This window comes from Semicossyphus pulcher, unplaced genomic scaffold (assembly GCF_022749685.1).
Source record: "Semicossyphus pulcher isolate SPU_LCO1_2020_fin unplaced genomic scaffold, fSemPul1.0.p SCAF_15, whole genome shotgun sequence".
In the NCBI taxonomy this organism is placed as follows: Eukaryota; Metazoa; Chordata; class Actinopteri; order Labriformes; family Labridae; genus Semicossyphus; species Semicossyphus pulcher.
In genome coordinates, this window is record NW_027211659.1 from 23597063 (window position 1) to 23624345 (window position 27283).

Genomic DNA, 27283 nt, shown 5'->3' on the forward strand with positions numbered 1-27283 from the left:
TGGTATTTCACTCGAGCATCTCTTGCTGTGCCGTTCCTTTCAGAAGGAGGGGCACAATGCACGCTGGGTGTTGTAGGAATGTAGAATGGGCCAAACCACGAGCTGTTTGTACAACTTTCTCCACAGCTATGGCGCCAATTTCAAACATTATTGCTTCAATCGATTACAGAGAACGCCAGCTTTGACTGACAGTGGCTTTTTCCAGGGGCGAACTGCTCCTTTAAAAGAGAAAGGTAGACATATCACTTTGTACCTCAACAATTTACTGCGAGTACAATAAATATTCCAGTCTTGAGTTGGTTTGTCGTCATATTGAGGATCAGGAGTTTAACCCTTGGGATTACACTATATACAGAAATTCTCATAAGCCTGTTCTCTTCTGGGAAAGCATGATAATAAAAACAAACACCCACGCTAAAATAAATATGTGAACAAACCAATCCTCGGGAGCATATACAGTGTGTATACCAGCACAGACATGACACAGAGTAACAGACAGGACCTTTTTGAAAGACAACAAAAAGGTCAAAGGATTATTTAAAAGATGTCCGTCTGTTTTTTTCCATTTCCTCGTAGTCACTTACAGATGTCTCTCAAAGAAGCATCATAATTTGTTCTCTCTCTGCCCATCCGGTTATGGATCCTAATCCCCAAAGTCAACAGTCCTAATGCCGGACTTCCGATCTCCACGCCGTTTCATCTTTGTGGGAAGTGGGAATGACAGCGTTGTCATCACCCACCAGCTGGCCAACCATTCCCCAAACACAACACTGCACCTGAGCAGGTAGCATCCATCGGGATTTCTGTTTGATTCCTGATAGCATAAACTGAAATTATTGTTGTTTTCTTTTGTTGATTTTCTTAAACACGGCTTTAGTTGGAATTTGACATTTTTTTATGAGGCGTGGAAAAATGGCTCCGCATTTGGCCCCTAAATTGGACCCCTTGGCCTCTTTCATGTGTGTCAAAAGTTGGAAGAAGGAAAAGTTGAGACTTGCCGTGCACTGTCCTGTGAGTCAGTCACAGCTGGTATGTGCAATTCCTCTACTAACCTCTCCACCTCCAGACTCACCTCAGCTGCTTTACAAGTGGAAAAAACATATCATGAGCTGTTTCCTCTGTCTTTCTCAATGGGCTCTTAAAACAGAAACTTTACAAGGCATTTCATTATTCTGAAGACACTGTATGTAGCATTTATGTAGCATTATACCATTTACTGGTTTCACCATCTTCAAAGTACATCATCCAATAAATGAATACATGAATTCTGCTAAACCAAGTGGAGCCAAATGCGTTTAACTCGCCACAACCTGGTAATGATGTTACTGTCATTTATCATTGGCCAGTGAGCAGCTCCAGTTGGAGGTTAAGTGCCTTGCTTAAGGACATCTTCCTGTCAGTTCTTTAAAGGAGATGACACAGTCACTCCTCTATTCCTCCAATCCAGATTTTCCCAGCTGGTCTTGAGAGTCAAACTCGTAACCCTCCAGCTAAAAAGCCCAATTCTTCTACCTGTAGCCACCTGGTGCCTGAAAATGACCCTGTGCTCTTCCACAGAGGGAAGGAAAACATTATCTTTAACGCCACAATCTAATATGTCTTTCTCCTGCCCCCCAAATATCAATGGTAGGAATTATGTTATTTTTACCTTTTTCTAAAGGTCATCCGGCCCAGATATTCTGTAGTAAATATGTAGCTAACCTAAGTGGGGCATTCTCAACTCTGTGACCCTCTCACCCTGCCCTTATTAGACAAGCAGTGTCTAGATTCCAGGTGTGGGAGAGTCCCTCTCCATTCTTCTCAGGTCTAGAAAGCAGGTAAATGATTTCTCAGAGTGGGATGACCCTTCACTTCAAGTTTAACTGAAGACCCAGCGGCCTTCGTTTGAAATAGAAATTAACTCTTTGATGTACAAAAACAAAAAAAAGAGTACAAATAATATAAAAATTATTGACTGATAAACCTTTCTCAGTGTTATATATTGTTCCTCTACTGTTTTGAAACTACACAAGATATAATAGATAATGATTGAGACAGCCTTATTACCTCATTTCATTTTGAGTATTTGGGTCATCGTTCTTCACCATTAACTCTTAATCTGTCCTTATTCTAGCAACATCTGATCTGACTGAACCATCGGCATGGTTTTGAGTCTTATATTTTTGAGAAGTTAAATTTAAAACAACATGGTTCTACATGTAAAACAGCATTCAGCTGTGAATGTTACTTTTTACACTCTTAAAATGTGATCTCACTGTTTGTGCTGTAGACACATTTATTTACATTTACATTAATTCCTATGTTGATTCAGTCAGCTTTTGCAGTAAGATGTATCGATGCAGTAGGGAATTTAAAGTAATAGTCTTGAAGATTTTCATTTAAATAAATATCTATGGCCCACTGATGAAAGCCTTTGCATTTGCAGTATTACAGACTGGGTGTCTGTGGTGACTTTCGTGGAAAAAATCCCAAGCGGCGCCCAGTTAGTGACGCATTTTCCGTCACCCAGCAGTGGTTGGTCTGACAGAGAGGGTAGGCGAAGTAAGCGGCTGCTTTTCCGGTCTCTGCAAGTGTTAAAGTAAACAGTAATCTGCTATGGCTGAACAAACAAAGAAAAGATGGATGACTACAGATACAACTTCAAAAAGAAGTGAAAATCCAAAGAAAAAGAAACAAACTCGACGCTCAGATGAAGCAAACAGTCTGAAAAGGAAAGCGACCGTCAGCGAGGAAAATCAAGAGTTACAACCGGAGCCAACCGTGGACATTTCTGTTAAAATGTTCGGTGACTATAGAGGTGGGTGCTATTGAAAGGGGTTTGAAAAAGATCCCTCTCATGTAGGACTTCTGTCTGCAACATGGCACTTTGCTGCAGGTCAGTGTAACTAAATATTTAGGCTCTGTTTCCTCTGACGACCTGGATGGACTTTGTCATCCTGTTTTTCCGCCCACCTGTCTTTGATTTGAAGTATCGTGTGATGTGCTTGTGTGTGCAAGTTAATGATGGCCCTGTGACCTGAGTGCTGTGGACTGTAATGAGGTCAGTGTCCCATTGAACCCCACCATGACCCTCACAGTGATGTCGTCTCCCTCTGCTGATGAGAACGGTGAACAGCATAAGTGAACCATTCGTGAGAACAGAGAGCTTAATGTAGATTTTGTGTGTAATGTTTGGCAAAAAGATGAAAATCTGTTTTGAGTTAATCTGGCAGTGGTGATAATTCTCTAATCTTTACGTGCGCCTTCCTGCAAGTCATCTCACACGCTATTAAATGTCAAAGAGCCGACACCTTTAGGGACTGACTGTAAGCGTCCCGTCACTCAGTAAGCCTTACAGATGTTTGAGGTTTCTCTTTGTGCTGTGACATCAACAGTGCAGGTGTGTGTCGAGAGTTCTCCCGGAGGCCTGGCCACCACATCGCTGCAGCTGATGAAAATAAACACCTTGTAATGAGATTATTATCTTAGTGAGCGCCATATTAAACAGGGACTGTGTGTGATACAGTCACTTCCTCTTACCTTATCAACGCACACAATCATGCACAAACAGAAACATGCACAAACAGAGTGTTTTTAAGATGTTGTGTTTTTTCCTCAGCCCTTTGACCACGTGCCTTATCTGCCATGAGCTGCTGTTTGCTGTTGACGGGCTGTATGGACATTGTGTTTGATTTTCCACAGGTGTGTTTTTATGAGGGAGGGGCAATGCCGGTCTCGGGAAGTTTGCTTTGTGTCATTTGGTGCACCGTGCAGCAGCAAGACTGTGGAACATTATGTTTAAGAGTAGTTAATTTTACCGCCCGTTATGAACTCGTTGTGAACTCTTCACACATCCTTTTCTTACACTTTCAGATGATATCAACTATTTAAACTGCTTTCATTCTGTTGTATTTGAAATGCATGCATGAACAGGATCTCTAATTTCTATTAACAATTTAACAAATTGCCAAGGTATTATTATCTACAATATATACTGCTATTTAACCAAATGAGCAATCAAGTAGGCAAATTAACCCTTTATTGTTGTTGTTGTTCTTTTGACAATGTGAGTTAAAATAGGGAAATAATGCTCCCAGCACACTACCTTGAATTTCTGTTTCACAGCCTCCCACGACATCTGGAAAGTATAAACAAAGTTCGCTATTTGTTGTCGGTGTTTGGGCTTTACATGATTATAATTATCCTTTATATTAAACCGCTTATCCAATACTGCGTGTTTAAGGCAATGGGATGTGTATTTAGAATTTTTATTTTTTTGACCGGTAAACCGACACGCTTAACAGTTAATAACCGGTTGACCGACAAGATTAAGAAAACGAAAACACACGTTGAATCCTCCAACGCGTTGAATGTTTTTCTCCCTCGGTTAACCGTTTGAGAAACTTACGCTGGATCTGCCCGTCGGGGTGCTTGTGGATGTTTGCTTCTCGTTTGGTATCGCATTGTGTATGTACCACCGCTGTGTTTAAGTACTGCATTGCACAATTTACAAGTAACATTTATCGTCGTTGTCATCTTGAGTAAAATAGTCCCACATGCAGCTTTTTTTTGTGCTTGTTTAATTTTGCTCTTCTCGCATGCTCAGCTCAACTAACATAAAAAAAACGTGGTTCCCAAATATATATACTAAAAAAAGACAGAATTGTATTTAACCATTTAACTGATGGTATTAACCGGTTAAAATTTAAACAGTCGATTAACCGGTTGAAGTGCACATCCCTTTTAAGGCACTATATCTGCTGATTGTGTATTTTTCAGCATCTAGTTGTTGCTCACTGTTCGAACAGTAGAGGGAGCCATTTCCCCATATCCACACTACCCTGTTATTTGAAGCAGAGCTACTAAAACAATCACAGTTCCTTCACTGCTGCTTGTTATTTGTGATGCAGCCTTTGTGCTCTGTCTGTGGTAAGGACTGTGTATCCTAAGGCCTCTGCAGATCAGGACATGGAAATATTCTTCTGTTCCAGCATTGCCGGAAGACGCCTTTTAATAGACTGCAATAATTCCATGATTGTATGTAAACTCTTGCAAAGCATCTATAAACCTTCCGCACAACTCAGCTGAGCCAGCAAACAGTTACGTGGTAAACATCTATTAAAGTAATGTGCTCTGCACTTCCAGCTTGTCTTGTGTTGTACTGCCGTTTTGTTTCAGGCTGAAGAATCGATGCTGTGTCTGTCATTAGCTAAGACAACAGCTCCTGGGCATTTCAGGCCACTTACAGTTCAGACATTTCCGGCTTGACAGCGCACTAATTAGTGTAGTCATTACAGGTACAAGAACTCTTAAAATGGTCCTTTAGGAGTGGCCAGTTTTTGAGGATGACAGCCAGGTAGTTGTTTTTTTAATTTTCTGGCCATTTCCTGCTTCTCACAAGTCCTGTTCCACGTTCTAACACCTGATAAGATCATTCCTTTAATCAGTGTGTTTGTGGCAGTTTGTGCTCATGAGATGATAATGCTGAGTGAAACTGGAACTATTTGGACTCCATAATTCAATTTGAAAATGAATCCATTTTTACAGATATGACTGTTATTTTAGTTTTAGCTCACTAACATAAAACTCTGTTTTGCTGGAGCTTGGGAAGCAGTTCTCAAAACATACATGTTTCATGGGGTTTGATAAGATCTCGGGCCAAAGACTCAACAAAAGAACCAATCGGTCACAGTGTCTCCAGCTAAGTGGAACGTATATATATATATATTCAGGGCACAATTTATCTTCAGAGCTGTCCAGCTTTGATCTGCCTGCTTCATTAGTGATAGTCTTTACCGAGAAAATTACATTTCTCTGCCTCATCAAAGATGGTAAAACACTGGTGCCTCCCTTCTTTCCCACACAGAGTAAACCCTCTATCTCTCTCCCATACTGTAACTGTAGTTTAGGCACCACAGGCTACATATTCTCCTGTTGTTATGGAATGTGTCTTATTCAGAGTGACAGCCAAGCTGTTTCTGCTTGCCTGAGCAGGACTGTGAGGAACCCTGCAGGGCTCTGACTGTCTGTCTCTTACCACGGGGTACTGGATTGTCCAAACGTTTCAAAGATGCAGCGCAGCAGTGTCTAAAGAGGCATTCAGGAGTTTTTAAGGCTTTTACACAAAATATATTCAGTATCTGTTTGGATTTGATAGGACTGTATGACAAATGAGTTTTATTTGAGCTGTGAGGATGTTTCTGGTTTAAAATTCAAGTTGTAGTTAAAGTTTGGATGTTCCTAAACCATAGATATGCTTTAATTTGGAACACCCAATAACTCTTTAAATGAGCCTATGATCATTGCTTTATACAACTAACTCTCCAAACATAAAAGAACAGAAGCCTTCGGACTGACATTGTAGGTAGGTAGGTGTCAGACAAAGTGATTAACTGCACGTTGCCTTTGTTTACATTTTCCAGGGCCAAAAATTATATATGACTGTTAAAGAAAGCAGGATGAGCTTTTTTCTTATAAACCACCACTTAAGCATACACAGGACAAAATCAGCAAATAGATAAGAGGTACAGCTTTGTCCACAGGGGGCGCCAAAATCAACACAAACCGAAAGCTCCTCACAGCAGCTTTGATTTAGTGAATTTGAACAGGACACAGGTATCGTTACTTGACTTTGATATTTATTTCACTTACAACATTTTACTATCACCCCAACATTCTAACAGAAATGTCTGTACTTTCTACTCCACCTGCACGGTGTGCCACCTTTCCAACATCAAGACAGATTTCAGCCTAACACATTGGAAAGCTGGATCCTTGGTGTATCCTTCTACTTTATTTGAATTCAGAATGATTTAAGTTTAATTACTTCCCATTGAAGTGAGGTTCAGTTAGCTTTGCACAGAAACAGCCTGCAGAAATGTCCTTCAGATGACTTTTACGTTTCTTCAGAGCTTTTACTTTTTTAACTTTAACTTCTGTAAAGAAGTTTTATGATTACTTCTACTTTTACCAAATTCGTGTGTCTATAATCCTACTTGAGTAAGAATCTGTGTAATTTTGCCACTTGTGTTAGTTGGTCATTAACTACACAAAGGTTTACAGTTTACCCTGCAAGAAGCAATATGGAGAGTGTATGTATGAAGACAGGAATCTATAATCCCTAATGAAAAGGGTGTAAAACTGCAGTTAACTCCTTTGGCTATAGTAAAATTGCCCCTTAACACTCTTCTAAAGTGTCAAGTTAGTCGGCAGCTCTGACAATGATTTAAGAAACCTAAACAGCGTGGGTTTACAATAGTCATCACGTCTGAACGAGAGGCCTTTACACTGCAGGCAAGGTTCCTCATTCACAACCTGCTGCTGCAGGCCATTCAAAGATCGTGATAAGTCCCTATTTATGGGAAACAGGACTCCTTTCCCTCCTAATCTGATAGCTGTGACCTTCTGACCCCCATTCGGTTAGCCAACCCCCCACCTCTCATTCTCTGGCTGTCTCACACAGTCAGTGACACACATTCACTCGTCGGAGATCTTGGAGATGTCATTTGAATTAGGCTCTTTCATTCGGACATTTGTCCTGTGCAGAGTGGCAGTAAAGAAGCTCTATATACAGCATGTTTCAGAACATGCGTCTGCTGCTGCCAAGCTGAATTTATTTAAACCCTGTAACATGCATTTGCTCTGCTGATATGTAGGCCTCAATCATTGTATAAATGCAGTTTATCCTCTCTTCTCAGCACTGGTTCAATGTTGGACCGTCTTAATATTAGGCGCCACCATGCTTCCCATCCAAAAAGGCTAACCTTAACTGAAAATAAAGTTACATTCTTGGACATAAAGTATATTACACACCCTTCTATGAGACTGGAGCCACAATACATGAGCACAGATTGCTGATTGTACCTTTTAAAAGAGGGGTTGAGAACAGTGAAGGCACTCTGTTTTCAAGATTCACAACAGGCCTTAAATTTAGCTCAAAGGCCGTGAATAGTCCCTTAACTGCAGAGCGATTCTCCAGTGATCTGTTGCAACCTGTTGCTCAGGGATACAGGGTCAGATGAGAGAACTTTTCTTTTTTTGCTCACAGGAAAATGCAGCATGCAGAGCGAGCGGATACTCAGTGCTGAAGATTATCAGATGATGGTTTTACAGGCATTTCCTCCTGTGTTTTTATTCCTGCGGTTGATTCAAACTGAGATATGTTTACACTGCTGCCCAACTGTGACATGCTGCATGGCTGCAGCTCAGGCAGGGGAGTTGTGTGTGTGTGTGTGTGTGTGTGTGTGTGTGTGTGTGTTGCAGCCATATGTTCTCAAAGAATTGTGTCTGTTTGCGTCTCACTGTTTACACTGCTGCTCAGCTGTGACATGCTGTCCGACTGCAGCCCAAGTTTGTTTGTGTGTCTGCACATATGTGTGGTCGTTCCTGAGTGTCTGTGGATATCCTAATCTGTGTGTGTGTCATTTAAAACCCCCAGCCCTGAGAGCTTAATGCTCGTATAATCACTATGACTCACAGTGAGAGGTCAACGACCCTTACTTGCTGAAATAACACGAGTGAAGGTGCAGGAAGGGCCGCCAAAAGGCCCTCTGGCTGCTCTACGGGCTACAGAAAATAGATCCTCTCGTTTTGGATTGTTAACCTGTGTTATAACACGCGTCTAGTTTCATGCCTCTCTGTTTGGACAGCAGTAACGCAAGCAATTACTTTCTGTGTAACCTTGCAGTAGAAACCTCACCAGCTGTGAAGCATTTGAATGATGCAAAGCTTTTAATGCATATTTGAGATGTTTTAAGGTTAACACTGAAATGTAGACTTTCTTTAGTAAGCTGTGTAGGAGATTGTGTTGCATACACATGCCCTCCTATTCGTAAATTATTCACAAAAGCTATATTTAGCACTGATGAAATTGGCACTTTGCATATGAAATTCAATATGTGAATGACAGTGAGTATGGCATGCAACACCGCTGCACTGTGACAGATAATTGGATGCCTTTTGCCCCTCACGGATTATGTTCAGCAGGTTTTGTTGGTGTTGTAATTAGTCGATCATTCATCCTCCCATTGATGGTCTCGGCCCTCAGACCCATTCCTGGTCTTAAGTTTCACCCTTTTGTCTGTGTATTGTGAGGACAGACACTGGGGAGGCCTGGAATTTCAGTTCATCCCCTGCTCAAACATCCCAGGCTTTCACAGGTCGCAGACGTTTATAAGGAATACCACTTTGCAATATCTACACAGACTTTTCATAAAGGATACGTTTCATACAGGACATCTGAAGGGGAATATCAAGCATTCATGGCAAAACCAAAGCACTGAAAATTAACCCCACTTTAATTTAGTCCACGGGACGCTCATTTTTTAGTTTTACTACACCTTCGGTCCTTTAATAATAATAATAATAATGCATTTTATTTGCATACCGCTTTTCAAAATATTCACTTTACATACATTCTCACAACAAAAGAAACACGATAAAAGGAAACCAAACACTTTAAAACAATGAAATAAAATCAGCATCAGAGGTTAAAAGCTGTTCTAAAAAGGTGGGTCTTGATCAGTGATTTGAAGCAGGTCAGGTCGGTACAGTTTCGGATGTGTTGGGCTAGAGAGTTCCAGAGGGAGGGGGCAGCTATGGAGAAAGCTCTGTCGCCCCAGGTTCGGTGCGTGGTTCTGATGGGCGGAGAGAGGAGGTTTGCATCAGAGGAGCGGAGGCTGCGGGAGGGAGCGTGGCGATGGAGCAGGTCTGTGAGGTATGAAGGGGCCTGGTTATGGAGGGCTTTGTGGGTGAGAAGAAGGACTTTGAACTGGACGTGTTGTGGAACAGGGAGCCAGTGGAGGCTCTGGAGGATGGGGGTGATGTGTTCATGGGAGCAGGAGTGAGTGAGGAGGCGGGCAGCAGAGTTCTTGTTGTATTGGAGTTCATTGAGGACTTTGGAGGATGAACCATATAGGATGCTGTTACAGTATTCGATTCTGGATGTGATGAAAGCACGGAGCAGAGTTTCGGCAGCAGAGAAAGAGAGTGATGTACGGAGACGAGCAACGTTTGCCACTAATAAATGGTCCTCCATTGAAGGGCACATCCCAAATATCATGGTGGTGAACATAATTCCATCGGTGGCCACAAAAGCAAATTTAAGGATTACATTTTTTGGGGGGGTAATTTGGGTTAACAGGCCCTTTAGATTGCTGAAGTTTCCTGCTGAGAATATGGTCCTGTCAGCAGGCAGCAGATTGACAGCAGGTGACCTGCATGTGAACTGAGTAAAAGGGAAGAGAACCCTTGTAAAAGCCAAACTTTAACAACAGAGGAATTTTGTGAATGGGGACCACTTTGTTTGTCAAGTTAATTAAAAAAGGAACTTATACTATTTACAGGGAATATGATGTACCCTTCTGAGCCCTTACCCTGTGAAAGCCCATCTTACTTAAATAAGACCAATGTGGGCCCCACCTCGACTTGTTTGCTGGGTCATGACTCGCACCCGGCTGTTTACTTTCAAATGTAAAGCCCCAATAAAATATTTTTTTAGATATTCTGGATGCACAAATGTTAAAAGGACTTGTTATCTCTTGTAGTTTTGATTTCCATCGTTCAGCCTTTCCCCCGTCTTCAGCGTACAGTGCAAACTTTTCAACCGTCCTTGCTGTAATTACCTGTTCCAATTACAAATGCCACTTTTGAGCACAGGAAATCTTCTTGCTGTGTTGTCATTATCACCCTCGCAGCCTGTAGTTTATGCGGGCAGCACTAGACATAAAAGAGATGTTGAAAAAAGGGGCACAGACTTTTGACAAAGCTCCAGGTATGTTGATAGTTTGATAGGAGCAGATTACCTGTGCTAAAAAAAACTGTCAGTCCAATCGCGCAGATGTACGACCATAATTACGTGTATTTTAGTCTTTTCCTTGTCAAGTCATTTCCTAAATAAGCAAACCAGTTCCTAGTTCAGAGGTGGCATGGCGTGTGCTCAGCCACCCAAGTCTTTTGGCAAATTTCCCACATTACAAATGTGCATGAAAATTCCCCAAAATTGTAAAACCTCTTTCACTGTCTTACAAAAATACCTCCAGGCGAGTATATTGTCATCTTTGGAATAATAACACTCTAATGGGAGGCTCGTGATGACACGTTCCTTTGCAGTCAACCTTTCTTTTGGGATTTTGAGAGTCATTTGGATTTGGCATCTTGTGCGGTTAAAAGGACAAAACGTCACCACACAGGAGCAGAAAAGTGCAGCTAAATTGTTAGTCACTACTTCATCAACAGTTTCTCAGCCTCAATTAGAATGACTTTGGTTTGTGTTACCCTGTTTCTGATGATCTTAAATCCTAAACTTTACAACAGTGCAACCAATAGATTCCATTAGATGGAAGAGTTGTTGTTTGGGGCTAATCATTACCTATAACAACACCGAGTTAATTACCCAGGGTTTATTATCCAAGACCCTACTGCACACATTGTGTTTATTTTGGTTTAAGGATTGCCGGTGCTTTGATCACTGAGTTTGTCTGACCACAGAAACAATATATCAACACTCCACTTCATGTCTCCTGAAACATTTGGACACTTTCTTACATAGCATTTCTTGAAAGTCGCTTTGTAATTGAGTTGTATTCCCACTAAAAGTAACTTTTTTTATTTCAAACAACTGCTTTTAATGAAGTTGTCTATTTTTGACAGTTTTACAGCAGACAGTGTCATGGTAATCTTCTCTTGCCCAGAGGGTCAACTAGTCTACATTTACTGTAATCCTGCTAAAACAAGCCCCAGAAGATTGTTTCGAACCTATGACAGAGAAGCCTTTGATCTTCCCTCCTTGAATGGACTTCTTAATGAATAATTTTAATGACTTGTTTTCGTGTTTGTTCCTTAAAGGGACAAATGTCCCCATGAACAGAAGTCAGACACTAGCTAAAGACAGTCACAAGTCTCCTGCTCATGTTAGCCAAAAGGCAGCTGCTTTCATATGACTGAACATAATATTTTCCTTTCATTGAATTTTCATCAGGGCAAAAGGTGCAAAAATAGGTTGTTCTTGTGACTAACCAGTGAGACATACTGTATTTTTTTTTTACCCTTAATAGCTCACAGTCAACATTATAAATTATAAATGCAAGTTTGAGACTTTTCTTTTCCTTTTCTACACATTTCTTCAGTGCTCCCCCTCCCCCTATGTTAGACCAAGCAAACTTAATCTTGCAGACAGAGGTCATTTGGATCATCACTGACCCCAGGCAATGACACAGAGCTACAGGATAAAGTTGTCAAGCTTGTGTCAAGACATTTATACATCTTAACATAAGCGTCTGGAACCTTTGGAAGGACTGGGGCATGTAGTGCACAGATGACTCGAGTTCCTTTCTATCAACAACAGAGGTTTTGAGCACAAAATGCTCGCCTTTATTTTAAACCCTGGTTCTGTTGGAGAGACACTTGCACAAACCTCCTGTTGCTTTTATGACTAAGCTTCTGTTAGCAGACGTCGAGGGTCTCTGTCAACTGATCACATAGGCAGATTCAGAAACTAGTCTGGACAAGAAAGTGAGGCCTAGGTTACTGTGTAACCACAGAGCACTGAAGACGGGGGTCTTAACTGGATTGAACAATTGATGACACCATGTAGAGCACACAATGTGAGCAGGGGCATTAGGTTTGGGGTACATCCAAAGTAGAGGAAGAAAATAAGTGGACAAAGTTGTATGATGCAATGCTTTAAATTGACATGTCTGATTTAAATCTAAAGACAAATTGTGCACATTTGGCTCCAGTAGATAATTTTTTTTAGTTAACCTATTTTTGTTGAATTGTGTTTTGAGTATAATTCGGCCTTCTTCTATTTGCTCAATAATTGATTGCATTATTGCAGTAGTAAGGGACTACTCAAATCCATTAGAGCTGCAGATAAAAATAGTATTCAGTTCTCTTTGTTAAAAACTGAACAAATCACATGGTCATAACTTTCTACCACTGTAAATTAAAACAGTTTGCACTTTTACCAAGTCAGATCTGTAGTTGTCCTATTATCATGTTTAAACAAAGCAAACGAGTCAAGAGGAACAAATTGCCCTTCTCTTTAAAACAATGAAAGCATCAGTATTGCACACTGAAAAGCAAGGCTGCTGTAATTCTAAGGTATAAGTCAGCAGGAGAGATCGCTTTTCACTGCTGTGACAAAAGGAGAAGGAGGGGGAAGGAGGAGTTAGGAGAGGAAATATTGCCAGGACAGCCAATACGGAACCCACCTCCTCCTGCTCTCTCCCTTTACTCTTTTGAATGGGGCACTCCTCTTCACTTTTCCTCTCAGCATTGCAGAGTGTGTGTGGAGACAGAGCTGGAGAGTGTGTGTGAGGGGGCTGTGTGGACATGTCATAGTTCACTCTGGGAGCCTGATCAAGCCAGTGGACGTGGTTAAGACTTGACATTATGCCAAAGATGAGGACCCAATTTGGAGTTTTGTTTTTGTTGGCCCTTTGGCCTGTCCAGTCTTATGCTTGGTTCTGGTCCTGGACTGGCACTACAACTTTGGCCCCAACAGCTGAACATGAGGGGTCTGGCAGTTCAACAGGTAGTGGAGAACCTCCATCAGAGAGTATTACAAGGGTTGGAGCGGAGATCATTGATGAGGGACATGGGATTGCAAAGATTGTGCACTCTTGGGATGAGACCACTGAGGATCCCAGACTGACCTCTCTAATTCCTACATCACAACCGGACAATAAACCTGCATCAGAAAAGGGAACAGCAAGGATTTCTTCACGAATTCGAGAATCTGGTAATGGCAAATCTTCACTAAGGGGTATGGGTTCTGGAGGATCTGGTCATTTAAGTTTTACAGAAAATGTTTCAGGACTTGGATCTGGGTTTGAGTCTGAGTTTGCATCAGGGACTGCCTCAGGTCTTTGGTCTGGCTCTGAATCCGGCTCTCAATCTGGATCTTCAATAGAAGTTGACACTAGCTGGGGATCTAGCTATGAAACACAGGGGTTTTCAGAGGAAAACCAACAAGGAACAGTAATGCCAACTGATTTAAGTGGGTTAGATAGTAAAGCCAATACAATGTCTGTAACAAATGATCTAGAATTGAAAGCTCCAAATAGTCCTGGGAGTGTAATTTACAGGACAGATGAGGGCCAGGAGTTTGGTAGCACAGAATTTAACCCAAATCTGGATTATTCCGCCAGTGGCAGTGGCTCTGGTTGGAATGCTTATGACTTTAAATTGAAGTATTCTCATGGAAACTCTGGTCCAGAAGATTTACTGACCCCAGTTGTAGGCATCAATTCTGTAGACTCTACCCAGGTTACTAAGGACAACCAACTAATGGACGTTTCTCAGAGTCCAGTTGATAGATCAATGGTTAACCAGGAGGCTTCATCTGTCCAAGTGTTTGAGACAGCTTCATTTGCTAGCCAGAGAATTTCTACAACCCAGGCACCAACTAGTGACCCCAAAATGTATATTACTCAACCAGAAACAGCTATTAAGAAACCAGACATTACCTTCATTCCCATAGCTGCCCAAACTCAAGTGCCCAGTCAAGCATTTACAACTATTGGTCACATCTTTGATTCTACTCAAACATCATTATATGACCAAGAACCTAGTCAAGGAACCTTATTTAGCCAGACAGCTGAAAGCCACACAGAAGTAGTTAAGTCAGCACTCGTCGTAGAATCCCCACAATGCTTGTTATTAGATACTGCTCTTCCTTTCTGCTCCTCCATGGTTGGGGAAAGGTTTGTTGTGCCCAATTACCTCAACCAAAGTAGTGTGGAGGAAGTCCAAGGACTCTTGAAAGAATGGGAATGGCTGTTGAGGTCACATTGCCACCATAGTTTGGAGTGGTTTTTCTGCCTCCTTTTGGTACCAAAGTGTGGTTCTCCTGTACCGTTGTTGCCCTGCCGGAGCGTCTGCGAAGTCTTGCGGGACAGTTGCTGGACACTCCTGGATGAGGGACGCCTCCCTTTGGAGTGCCACACTTTACCTGACGAGAAGGATGATGGGTATCAGTGCTTGTCAGTTAGTAACCAGAAAGGTAATCACTGGTTCAAATGAATCCCAGACTTGGGATACATTTTGAACCAGATTTCAATACCCCTACTCCCCAGTTTGTCTGGTGTTCCACCCAATACCCAATACCCACCCCAAAAACTGAGAAATTAACAAGGTCTTGGTTCCCATGCACAGGAAAGTATTTTACAATTAAGTAAAGCATGTTTTAAGTTTTTATGTTTAGTTGTTAAAGGAGGTTCTAACAAGCATGGTACCAGCACCCCTCATGGTGTTGCATGTATGTGTTTCCCTTGTCCTTTGGTTGGCATGTGACTTACTCTTTGAAGGTCATTATAACAAATACACACAACTACACACAGAAACACCCATGCACATACAGAGTCAGTTGTGGTTCATTATCAAACCAAGTGATGTGTATTTTCTCTAAAGTTACTCATTCAAGGGATAAAATTTCACATGTGGTTTTGTAAATTGTGTATATTGTATCCTGCGATGCAGTCATAGCATCAACAGACATACAATCCATAATGTTAAAAGGTTTCAAGTAAACTTACAGTTTAACTAAAGTTTCCAGATGCACATTGTAGCAACATCAGAAAACGTAAATATATTTTAATCATTTATTAAACAATTATTAATGAAGGGAAAATGACTAATTTAATAGTACTTTTTAGGCATGTTTAGGTTGTTGTGTTTATTTGCAGTACTGGTGAAATTGAAGCTGAATTTAATTTTGCATTAGCCTTAATTACTCTGATATAGAACAGAAGCCTATCTTCTGTAAACAATGTTGTGCATGAAATACTGAAGATAATTTGGCATGTAGCATTGCATGTCTTCTCTGACAGTGAGTGGCTTGCAGGCAGCTTGACGTGCATTTGCTGTCCAGCAATGGATGTTTGAGGTTGACATGCATGGGAAGCAGTTGTGTTTGCTTCAGTTGTTTCAACTGCGATGTCAAATTTTACGAGTGTACTAGGCAAAAGTAACGTCTGGGAAGTTACGGTACAAAATTGTAACAAATATAAACTGGTGAAAATGTTAAGAAATTCCCAGTCAAGGCCCTTGTTTCTATCTGATATGGAATACTTTGCATGATTTAAGAGTTTGTGGTTGTAATTCAGTTATCTGCTGAACTCTTAGATCTCATTTGCTTATAATTGTTGTATCAAAAATGCATGTAGATTAAATAAATATGGCATGGCAAATACTTTATAAGTCCATTTAGCTGACAGGAATTTCCCTTGGGATAAATGATGTTTTTATCTTATCTCATCTTTTCTTCTCTTATCTTATGTTGTTTTATTTATTTTATACAAATTACAGTTAATGAGTGAAATTAAAGTAGTTTATGTTTACATGATTTAAGCCTAAAATGATGGCATGGTCACCAGAGGCTATAAAAGGGGCTTCAAAGTTTAGTGCCTTTTACTGGGCTACTGTTCAGCTTTCCACTCTTAGTTTATATCACTGGGTGTTTGACACTGTGTCTTTTTACAGTGCTGCTATCTTTTTGACAGCTTGCTCTATTGACAGACATGAGTGGGCAAGATGTCTCTGGTTGCAGAGCAAAGTGAGGCATCAAGGCCCGAATAGGTTTTGTTTCAATTGTTTGAACTTGCTTTGAGCTGGTGTGCAAGGTTTTGTGTGGTTTTCTACATCAGGTAGGTGAGGGTTAAAGGTAATGTTGTCTTAATGACACAAAAGTGTAATCTTAGCTTCTCTGGCCTTTTCTGAATAGCGTCACACTTACGTTCTTTGAAACATATGATAAGTAAGGTGTAAGGAGTTTTTAACTGCTCCATATAAGATTCCGATACCTGTAGAAACCCCGAGACTTCTCAGTCCTGACTGTACAAATAGACCTGAGGCAACATAAAAAAAGTATGATGTTGTTGCAGTTTATACACCTGAGGCCAGCTTTTATAGGTTCTCCAGAAGCCAGTTCAACACACAGATGTGCGTGTTGGGTATCACCTGTTAGACAAGCCTCAAGGTATCACTTGAGTGCTTTCAGTCACTTTTAATCATTCTTGGATAGACTGAAAACCACTGAAGTCAAGACCATCTGGTATCACTCACTTACATACAGGGATCTTCGAAATCAGCCAATGGATGTTGCATGTTGAAGTGATGGTTGAGATGGAACCCTGACGTTTAATAGACTTGATGTCACAAATTACTTTGCTATTGAGTTACTACTGTCCCTGTGAGGTCTCTCTGCCCCAAAAGCTGGAACATTACTGATACACTTCAGAGTCAATTAGACGCTGCTTTAGAGCAGTCAAACCCCACATGGTTTCTGTTAACTAAATGCCTCATGTGTCTCTCTCTCTGTATATTGCTGAACTCGCAAGTAGTCATACTGGTCAATTTTTAAAGAAAACAGGTTGGTGGGCTTGGCCTTTAAGATGAAAGAGGTCACACATTCAGCCAAGATAATGTGTAACAAAGCTCTCAGTAAATGTGTGCCTACAAGCCAAAAATACTTAATGTCCCAGTTTATTCCTGTAACTTTATATTGGGCTGTTTTTCTGATAAATCTACTCACCTAGGGGTTCTTAAACCTCTCATATTCACTGATCAGAGCCCCTACTAAGTGTCTGGGAAGACTCAGACATTTTTACCTTCTGCAGCTGTGTTTGCCTGATGTGTAGGTGGGCACTCCTTTTGTTTTGGGCCTTAATACCACGACAATCCTTCATCATTTAACTATGACCTGTCATGCAAGAATGTCTCGTGATGTACTCCCATCTTTCTGAGTTTAAATTAAAGTTAGGGGCCATTGACATGGGGCAAGAAACACAGTGGAAGTGTTTACACACTAAAACATGTTTAAGTAGTCTATAGGTGTGTGTATGTGGAGGATTACTGTGGGAAGATGGCAGAGATATCGGTATGTGCATGGAAACTTTGTTAGAAATCTGTCAGATGTGATCCTTTTACTACGGGGGGGGGGCTACGCCCGTGGTAAGACAGGGTTGTTAGCGCACAATAGCCCTTTTAATGATGTTTTCCATGGTTACCAGGATCCTGCTTGAAAGATGAGCAGTCATTCATATCAGGGTCCAGAGGTCAACAGCAATTTATTTTGGTTAGTTCTTGATGGTAAAACTATATCCTGTATGTCACCTCTCTGTCACTATAGGCTGTCTTGCTGTAATTACATGAAATCCTGTCCCTGGGCACCTCTGCGGTGGTCTGAAAGCATGAAAAGGATGTTATCCTGTTAAAATAAACAATGATTCTCCGGTGGTACTTGACGGTCTGTGTATATTTAGTCTGTGTTTTGTGGCTTGTACACCCTTTTGGTGGTCTGACACTGATTTGCACCAACATGTTTCTGTTGTGCTGAGATTGATATTGTATGTCATGACAGGAAAGCCCAAAGCTGCTTCCAGTTCTCGAGTGGGCTGCTTGCCAGGGAATCATTTTGAGTTGGCTCTCAGGAGGGTTCCAATTATGGGCACAGTGTGGTCCGGCTCCTTTGCTGCCAGGAACTTGATTGCCCCCCCCTGGTTTGTGATGCACTAGAACAAAACAAGAACTGATGATACAGTGGAGCAAGACAGAGGCAGCACTGAAGCACAGGGAGGGTCCAAGCATGATAATAGCCCAACACTCTGCAAGCAGTTTCTAAAGCCGCTTTCTCACTGGTCAAAAAACCCGCTAATGCTCACCTTTTTTGCTTAGTGGCAAAAGTTACAGTTGGCATTCAGACTCGGTTCAGTAGACTCGGTGAATCATCGCCTCGGCTCCAATCGGCAATGACGGGAAGACAAAACCCTGGTCGACACGCTATTCTCCGCCCCTTTTCCGGCGCGATGCTATGCTCCGTCAGTAACTTCTTCTTCTGCTTGTCATCTCAGCTACAAATTCCACCCGAATCAGTCCAAGCAGCGCTCGAATATTGTCGTCGCCAAGTTTGATAAACAGACTGAATGGGGAATAGATAGAATAAAGACCTAACCACTATAACATCTTCACTGTTTACTAACCCTGTTTCTGGCGTATTTGTGACGTCAGATGGTGACGCAGCAGAAAAGAGGCTGAAAGGAGTATACTCCCCTGGCAATAGAAAAAGAGACAATCGGCATTTATTAGTGAGAATTCTCAGGTCTGAAAAACCTGCGTCAACGCGCTAATTTTGGTGGGAAAGGGGAGTTAGTTAGGGAGGAGAGTGGTGCTGTCTCAGTATCTTGAATAAGCTTGAAACCTATTTGGAAGTTTTGCCAGTGTGCCTGTGCAAATTTGATACTGTTTTCTTCTTCAGCTCTGACATTTTTATGAAGCTAGCAGTATGTGGCATGGGGTTTGTGTACAGTTTTAACTTCCAGGTAGAGAACTTGAACTGTATCGTATTACACCTTCTCCAAAGAATAAAGGGCACAGCTTGTGGTAGGCCCATCTTCCTCTGTGTGGTTTGAGAATTACAGTCTTCAGGGCGAGCCAACATGAACTCTCCTTCCTGGCCTATGATGTGGTTTTTGGTTTGATATCTTTTCCAAGCATTCTGCGTCATCAGGTTAAAGGTAATGCAAAATTTGCCCAGAGGCTGACTGAATATTATTGCCAAAACAAAAGAACATTCAAGCATGATATGGATATTCAAAACATCCTGTGTATATATTATGTTCCAATTTTGTGAAACAGTAGATCAGACGGCTGCTAGTAGAACTTGAAGAAAGTTGCCACTGTACATTTTATACATATAATCTATAAATAGCCTAGTTTATTTAATAGGTAAGTTCCCCTACATGATCATGTGTCCTTGCATAAGATACAATGATTCAAACTCTGCTGTGTGTGTAACAAATTAGCATCTAAAAGTTAAATGCAGTCCTCATATCAAAACAAATCGTATTCAAGGTTTTACTTGGTCAGATAAAATTGATTCAACTAAGTACTAGACAATAAATCATCAATCAATTTTCATGTCTGCAGAAGTGAACTCCAAACACAGACCACTGACAGCTTTCTGCAGAGTGAGGAGAGAGATTATTACCCCTGTCAGCAAGCCTCCAGGGATGTTTTAAATGGTGATGGGGCGCAGTGAGTGAAACTGTGAAAGTTTTCTGGGACTGTCCAGATGGTCGAATGTTTTCCCAAGGATAATGCAGAATCCTGTACATGCCAAAGTTGTTTATATGGTCTCACGCTGTATATACATTCTCACACTGTATATACACTTTTATCAACGGGGCATCACAAACTCTGGTACCCCCATTTCGGAATGGTTGGACATGAAAAAGAACCTCATTCCTGGTCAGTAAGCCGCCTTCATGACAAGACAAACTAGCGCCATAAACCCAGCAGTGCTCCATTCATCAACAGTCCTTTTCTAAGCTAGATTGGCCTTGAAGCTGTCACTGGTTAACAAAGCTATTTGAAAACCTGAATTGAGATTGCACTTAAAATGCTAATGGTGAACCTTTTAAAGACCCAGTGATTTTTGATCTCTGAACAGAGAGTGACCGACTGGCCCCGACAATGCAGGCTCATTGAACAGGCTTCAGCAAAAGCATTCCTTTGCAAGTCGACCGCAGGTCAAACCTATTCATCTGCTTCACATCCGGTAATGAAATTGACCTTATTTACGGTTCCAAGCTTTTTTTTTTTTTTTTTTACTTAAAGTGGTAATCTTGAAGATTTCGGTTTCATTCTCTTTGGCTGCACCTATCGTGAGAAACGGTAATTGCGGGAGCACACTTCGCAGATATACAAACAGTGTCGCATGTGTGACGTCAACGGTTGGCTCTGCTTGTAACTCTTGATTTTCCTTGCTGACGGTTGCTTTCCTTTTTAGACTGTTTGCCTTCATCTGAGCGTCCAGTTTGTTTCTCTGGATTTTCACTTATTGTTGAAGTTGTATCTGTAGTCATCCATCTTTCCTTTGTTTGTTCAGCCATAGTAGATTACTGTTTACTCGCAACACTTGCAGAGAGCGGAAAAGCAGCTGCTTAGCTCCGCCTACCCTCTCTGACAGACCAACCATTGCCGGGTGATGGAAAACGCGTCACTCACTGGGCGCCGCTTGTAATTTTCTTTACGAAAGTCACACCAGACACCCAGTCTGTAATACTGGAAATGCAAAGGCTTTCATCAGTGGGCCAGAGGCTCAATAACCATTGTGTTACCTCATTCGGTGATAGATAGAGACTTAACAGACATTTATTGAAATGAAAATCTGAGATTATCACTTAAAGGGATATCAGGCAAAGTTACATCCGTGAACTTATTTAGATTTGTAGTATATAGTGATGATTGTTGCATTTATGCTTGTCTGGTTCACATGGATGTTTCTTCTCTTTGGTCCATTCTGAAGACAGTCCTAAAGAGTGCACATCTGGTCGGTGTGAGTGATGACTAATAGGTGAGATTTTTCTCTAATGAGGGGTTTTGGGAAGCTTAGAACATGAGGGTACCTGTGAAGATGTCTGCTGCTCATTTGGAAAACGCATAGGAAAATCAGATGTTTGAATTATAGGAGAAGAGGACGGTTAGGCATGCTGCATGCTGAGAGACAACCAGGCTGTGTCTGAGAGATGTGACTCACATGCCAACTCATTACGGGCTTTGAAGTTTAATCTGCACGCAAATCAAATGTTATTCATGACCGAGCTGCAGATTACACCGAACAAATCGCATTTTTTTGTAGATTATTAGAGAAAATTAATTGCAGCTAGAAAAGACATTTCTCACATCAAACTCAAACATCATTCTCTTTACTTGTCATTGCTGAAATAGTTGTGATAACCGCTCAGTTATGGACTGTTTCCGCTTTTAAAGTCATCTCTCACGTCAGTCGGCGAGGATCACTAATGGAGGATCATTAATTAAAATGGCGTGCTTTCCCACATGATGGATTTCACCACTGAATTACAACAAAGTTTTGCCTTTTTCAACCCCACTCTGGCAGAGATCGTTGCACATGAGAGGGAGCCAGGTTCAGACATGTGAGCACAGGCCCACTGAAGAGACCCTTGAGGTTTCTCATTCTGGCTTTATCAGAATAAACATCTGGTTGGCCCGGTGCAAACGACAGTTTATTGTTTACTACCAGTCATGATGTGTCCTGAACCTGGGACTCAGTGTGTCTGTCTTTGAAGGTTATTTCGTGCTTAAAATGTTTTAATAATTGGGGGTTATCAGGGGTTTACCAAGTGACATGTAAGAGCAACATTTGTAGTGTCTTTGATAAGTTGATATTCTGCTGACTGATGTGGGAGCAGTTATGTGAAAAAGCTTTTCTAGATTTGTTTGGGATTTTCAGCACATTTCTTTAGTGCTTATATGATTAAATACATAGAAGATACTGGATTTTAAATGTACAATGCAGTGTCTGTTTGATTGCATAATTCAATGCATAATCAACACTGGAAAGTATTTTTATTGCTGTCCTGTCACTGCTTCACTGGGCTCTCTGTTAGCTCAGATTCAATTGAAAGCATCTTTAGTTCTCAGACAGCGTGCAGAAAAATTCAGAGCTGTGTTTGTGGTTGTACAGCAGAAAGCAGGACCTCGGGTTCAACTAAACACCTCGTGTGTCTAAGCTCTACACAAAGCCAAGTGCCGACCCCACTGAGCTCCAGCACTCAGGGCAGTGGGGAGGCTTTGAACCGAGCAATAGAGCTCGCACATTACCCACCAGGTGGTAAACCAAAGCATTTCTTCAAAGCACCAGACACTACGTCAAGCGTTCTCCCAAAACAGTGATTTTTCTTTTAACATGAGGAAACGTTACTTTTGATCAAAGGTTCTGTCTGCCAAAATCTCCACCATGTACGTGAAAGAATACACATCATCCTTTGTGCCCCTTGTATTTCCTAAACGCCTCCAATTATTATGCAGTGACCTCGCCAGAGTCACCCGGGGTGATGGGAGAGTGAGCAAAGATATGCAGGAGGCCCAGCTGTTGGTCCCTGTGTGCCCCGGAGCAGTGACATTTAGCAGCTGTCACAGAATTCAGCAGATATTTTAGCTTTTTTTTTTTTTGTGTCTTCAGCAATGTGACGCAAAGATATCCATCTTTACCACATTGTGCACACAGTAGATAGATGAGTGGTCAAAGTTGGAGGCAATTTTCCAATTTTTTAACTGCAGAATGTTTTATTTTTTTGAATACTTTTGGTTGTTGTGATTTTCTGCCCTGGAGTTTTGCAGAGAACACACCTATTTGCTGTAGCTCTGCATGATTTGATCTTGCTTTTAGCTCTGCAGGCATTTGTTTCAGTCCTCTTCACTTGTAATAGGGCTGGGCGGACTTATATTTAAATGTATTTTGATTTAAACTCAGATATTTTAAGAGCTAAAGTAATCAACTATCAAGACAAATCTCTTTATGTCTCGTATCCTCTGGTCTATGCCTTTAGACATCCCTTCGGTTTAGGAAGTAGAACTTTGGATATCGCTGTGTTTGTCCGTCTAATGCAGGCCCTGCAACGTCTGCTTAAGTAATCTTCTTTTCTTAGTCTCATATGGCCGATCCTTTGCCTATTTTAGGGATGTCGGCCCTTTCCTTGTTTCGGTTGAGAAGTTCTAAAATGGTTTGTTTTTTGTCCCCTGAGCAGAGCTGCTGTTCCAGAGGTCCTCAAAAATAGCTTTCAGTTGGAAAGGTCGCAGTTGTGAACATATCTTGAAAGTTACATTTCATGAAATATGTTATTTTTTATCCTCTGTTCAATTTCTTTTAGAACAACAAAGTCTCCAAATATTCCAATGCAAGTACCAGCATTTGTTCCTGCACCCATCAGGCACATCCACTTCAAGTGATTCCCCTAATAGAGCCTGGTCTAACATTGTACCCTGCCATGCAGCCCTCCCTGCTAACCTTCACTGTATGTCATGCGTATTGTGGCCTCACACTCTTTTTCTCTCCCCCTCCAGAAGAGAACGGAGTCTCCCTGCTACAGCTGATTGGAGATCCTCCTCCAAACGAGATCACACAAGTCTTCGGTCCCGACAACAGCCCTGGCTACGTCTTTGGTCCCGATGCCAACACGGGTCAGCTGGCTCGCGCCCACCTGCCCAGCCCGTTCTACCGAGATTTCGCCCTCATCTTCCACCTGAAACCCACCTCTGACAGGGGCGGCGTCATCTTCTCCGTCACAGATTCCTCACAACAGATCATGTATGTGGGTGTTAAACTGTCACCCGTGCAAGGCGGCAACCAAAACGTCATCCTGTACTACACAGAGCCCGACTCGCAGCAGTCGTATGAGGCGGCCAGGTTCCTTGTTCCCTCCATGAGGGATACCTGGACTCGTTTTGCCATCGCTGTAAGGGATGAAAAAGTGATGTTCTACCTCAACTGTGACACAGACCCTCAGGTGATGCGCATTGAGAGGTCCCCGGACGAGATGGAGCTGGAGGCGGGTGCAGGAGTCTTTGTTGGGCAGGCTGGAGGAGCTGATACGGACAAGTTTCTGGTGTGTACACATGCTTTGTTTCATAGAGATTTAGAAACAAATACTGATGCTTCTGCACTAAGTCAGATGTTTTCTTTTGTAGGCACATCTCTCATTCCTTAACTACTTTTTTCAGCACGGTTCATAAACTGCAAAGAGACAGGCCTCCTGCAGTGTGAAGCTGAGGAATAGTGTGTTTTCATTTTCCCATAGCCAGTCATGTGTAACATCTTGGCTGAATAACCCTCCTATGATTTAATTGTTCAAATTGGCTTACTCCAAACCACAACATAAATGTCGATATCAACTCTCAATCTTCCTGAAAGTCTCCTGCAAATAATTAGAAGACCTCACAGTGGGGATGTAATTAACTTCAGTCAGTTGACTGCAGTAAATCCCAGCAGTTGACCTCAACAACTGTTGACCTTAGCTGTTAAAGGGTTACAGCAGTTCACCCATGGTTACCTGCATGAGAAAACATGCAACTGCAGGCCCACAACTCAAAGTAAAGCCACAGGGCAGAGCTATATTACTATGATTAAGCTGTGAACAATTTAAGTGTGGAGAGAAAAAGTGCATTTGCAAGTGATAAAATTTCACTCTCTATTGCTGTCTTTACAACAGACTTCACTTGTTGCTAAGTGTGGGAAAACATTGCTGCCTATATGGGCACACAGGACCTGCTTGTTATGTGATCAAGACTGAATGAGGCTAAAAAGCAACAAAGTCAGAAGCAGCTTATTCACCTTTAAGGCGATTTTAGAAAAGTCCTGGTTAATAGTACATTACAGTGATAATCTCGAAGATCTCAGCTTCGTTCTCTTTGGCAGCACCTATGGCAATAAACAGTAAATGCAGGAGCACACTTCCCAGATATCCAGACAGTGTTGCATGTGTGACATCCACGGTTGGCTCCGGTTGTAACTCTTGATTTTCCTTGCTGACGGTCGCTTTCCTTTTTAGACTGTTTGCTTCATCTGAGCGTCGAGTTTGTTTCTTTTTCTTTGGATTTTCACTTATTTTTTCACTTATTTTTGAAGTTGTATCTGTAGTCATCTTTTCTTTGTTTGTTCAGCCATAGTAGATGTTTACTCGCAACACTTGCAGAGAGTGGAAAAGCAGCCGCTTAGCTCCGCCACAGACAACCAAGTCCGTAATACCGCAAATGCAAAGGCTTTAATCAGTGGGCCATAGGCTCAATCACCATTGTGTTACCTCATTCGGCGATAGATAGTGACTCAACAGACATTTATTTAAATGAAAATCTTCGAGATAATTACTTAAACAATTATTACGTACTTCCCAGTTTTTTCCGAAGCTAAGATCTCAGCTGTAACACTTGTTTATATCTTTTTTATTGCCATGTTTGATGACTCAAACCCATAAACAAACCCATCTATGCTTTTTCCTTGTGGTCAGATATTTTGTTGAAGATGTTTTCAAAACTACTTGGATAATCAACCTGCCCTTCTTTACTGACTCATTGACCCTGTGCTATTTTTTGATCATTGCCTGACCCAAAGATGGAGAGGTCTTATGAGTCGAATTCCCAAATCAAATCAAGACATGAAAAGCTTTTTTGGCATCTAAATATTTACACTATATATTTATAAAATAGACATTCCATTCTTAACAAGGGTTTGTTAAGTCGATGACCCATTTTTGTTAGTATCAATCATGCTGAAAGTAACCTTTCTCGTGCAGGATCTGAGATTTATTGTGAAGTTCTAAAGCAGTTTGTTAGAAAAAGACCATAACATGTCAACTAAGCAGTGTGTATGTTACAAAAAAAGCAGGACAACTATTAAAAGCCTCTGTAGAGTCGAGGTTTAGAAGTCAAAGAGGCTTTGCTGTTTATCTTCAAAGCTCTCTTTAAAAAAAAGTCCATTTGACTTTTTTCTCAGGACATAAATGTGTCCTGAAGAGTCGACTTCAAATAACCGTGCAGCAGAGAAAGCACCTCCTCTTACACAGCTAATGGCCCTTTGATAGGCAGTCAGATAGCATTCATGCTATCTGTGTGAGTATCCTGTGTGGGAACATGTATCAGATTGTAAGTGTGGGACGGAGATAGTGGCACTTCACAGACCCTGCTAAAGCTGGAGACATCAATAGCCTCTCTGGTTTTGTGGACGGGGGAAATTCCCTAAAAATGTTTTACTGGCAGCAAGTTCAGAGATAAACATCCTTTTTGAATGTAATGTTGAAGTAGGACATGTTGTGTGTGTGAGAACAAGCGCTTTTCTGACATTATTACATGTATCATCACATCAAAACTCCATGTCCTTTTTGTGCAACAGGGGGTGATCGGTGAGCTCAGGGTGGTGGGAGACCCCCGTGCTGCTGAGAGGCACTGTGAGGAGGATGAAGATGACTCTGATATGGTGAGTGACACATAATGCATTTTGAAGATATGACGACGTGTGAGTGAAATGCTGAAGTATGCCTGCAGTGGAATAGAAACACTGTGTTAGAGCGGTAAAGTGGAATAAATGAAGATATTATGAACACATTTTGATTTAATTGAAAAACCAGGCTGTTCTTTCAAAACACTAAAACACATGAGCAAAAGCGTAAGGAGTTGTTTTTATCTGGCCTATGCTCCAAGCATTAGCATGTCCACTTAACTAGCTTGATGCTACTACTTAGGGTTGTGACCAAGCATTACTGCTACAGTCAAAGGAGCATCCAGTATCACTAATTTAAAGATTACAGGTTCTATTAAATGGGAAAAAAACAGACTGTCGAAGGCCCACTCTGAAGTGTTTCCCCACCATAGGTGGGATACTGGATACTAGCAGAGTAAATCAATCGTTAGAAGCTTTTTTATTGTTATTGTGTGCTAAGCTTGCTGGCACATTTCAGTAAGTTAGCCAAACATGTTTATGTTGGATTAAAATGAAACAGGCTGATTG

At 41.5% G+C, this 27283-nt stretch overlaps 1 protein-coding gene across 2 annotated transcripts in view; it reads left to right on the plus strand.

The window, feature by feature from the left end:
- Positions 1 to 27283, plus strand: part of col18a1a (collagen type XVIII alpha 1 chain a) — an 84237-nt gene that overhangs the window by 25481 nt on the left and 31473 nt on the right. For both annotated transcript variants that reach the window (XM_069663329.1, XM_069663331.1), the window contains exons 3-4: positions 23848 to 24389; positions 26669 to 26752. In XM_069663329.1, the coding sequence (XP_069519430.1) occupies positions 23848 to 24389; positions 26669 to 26752 (626 nt within the window). The remainder of the gene's footprint in view (positions 1 to 23847; positions 24390 to 26668; positions 26753 to 27283) is intronic.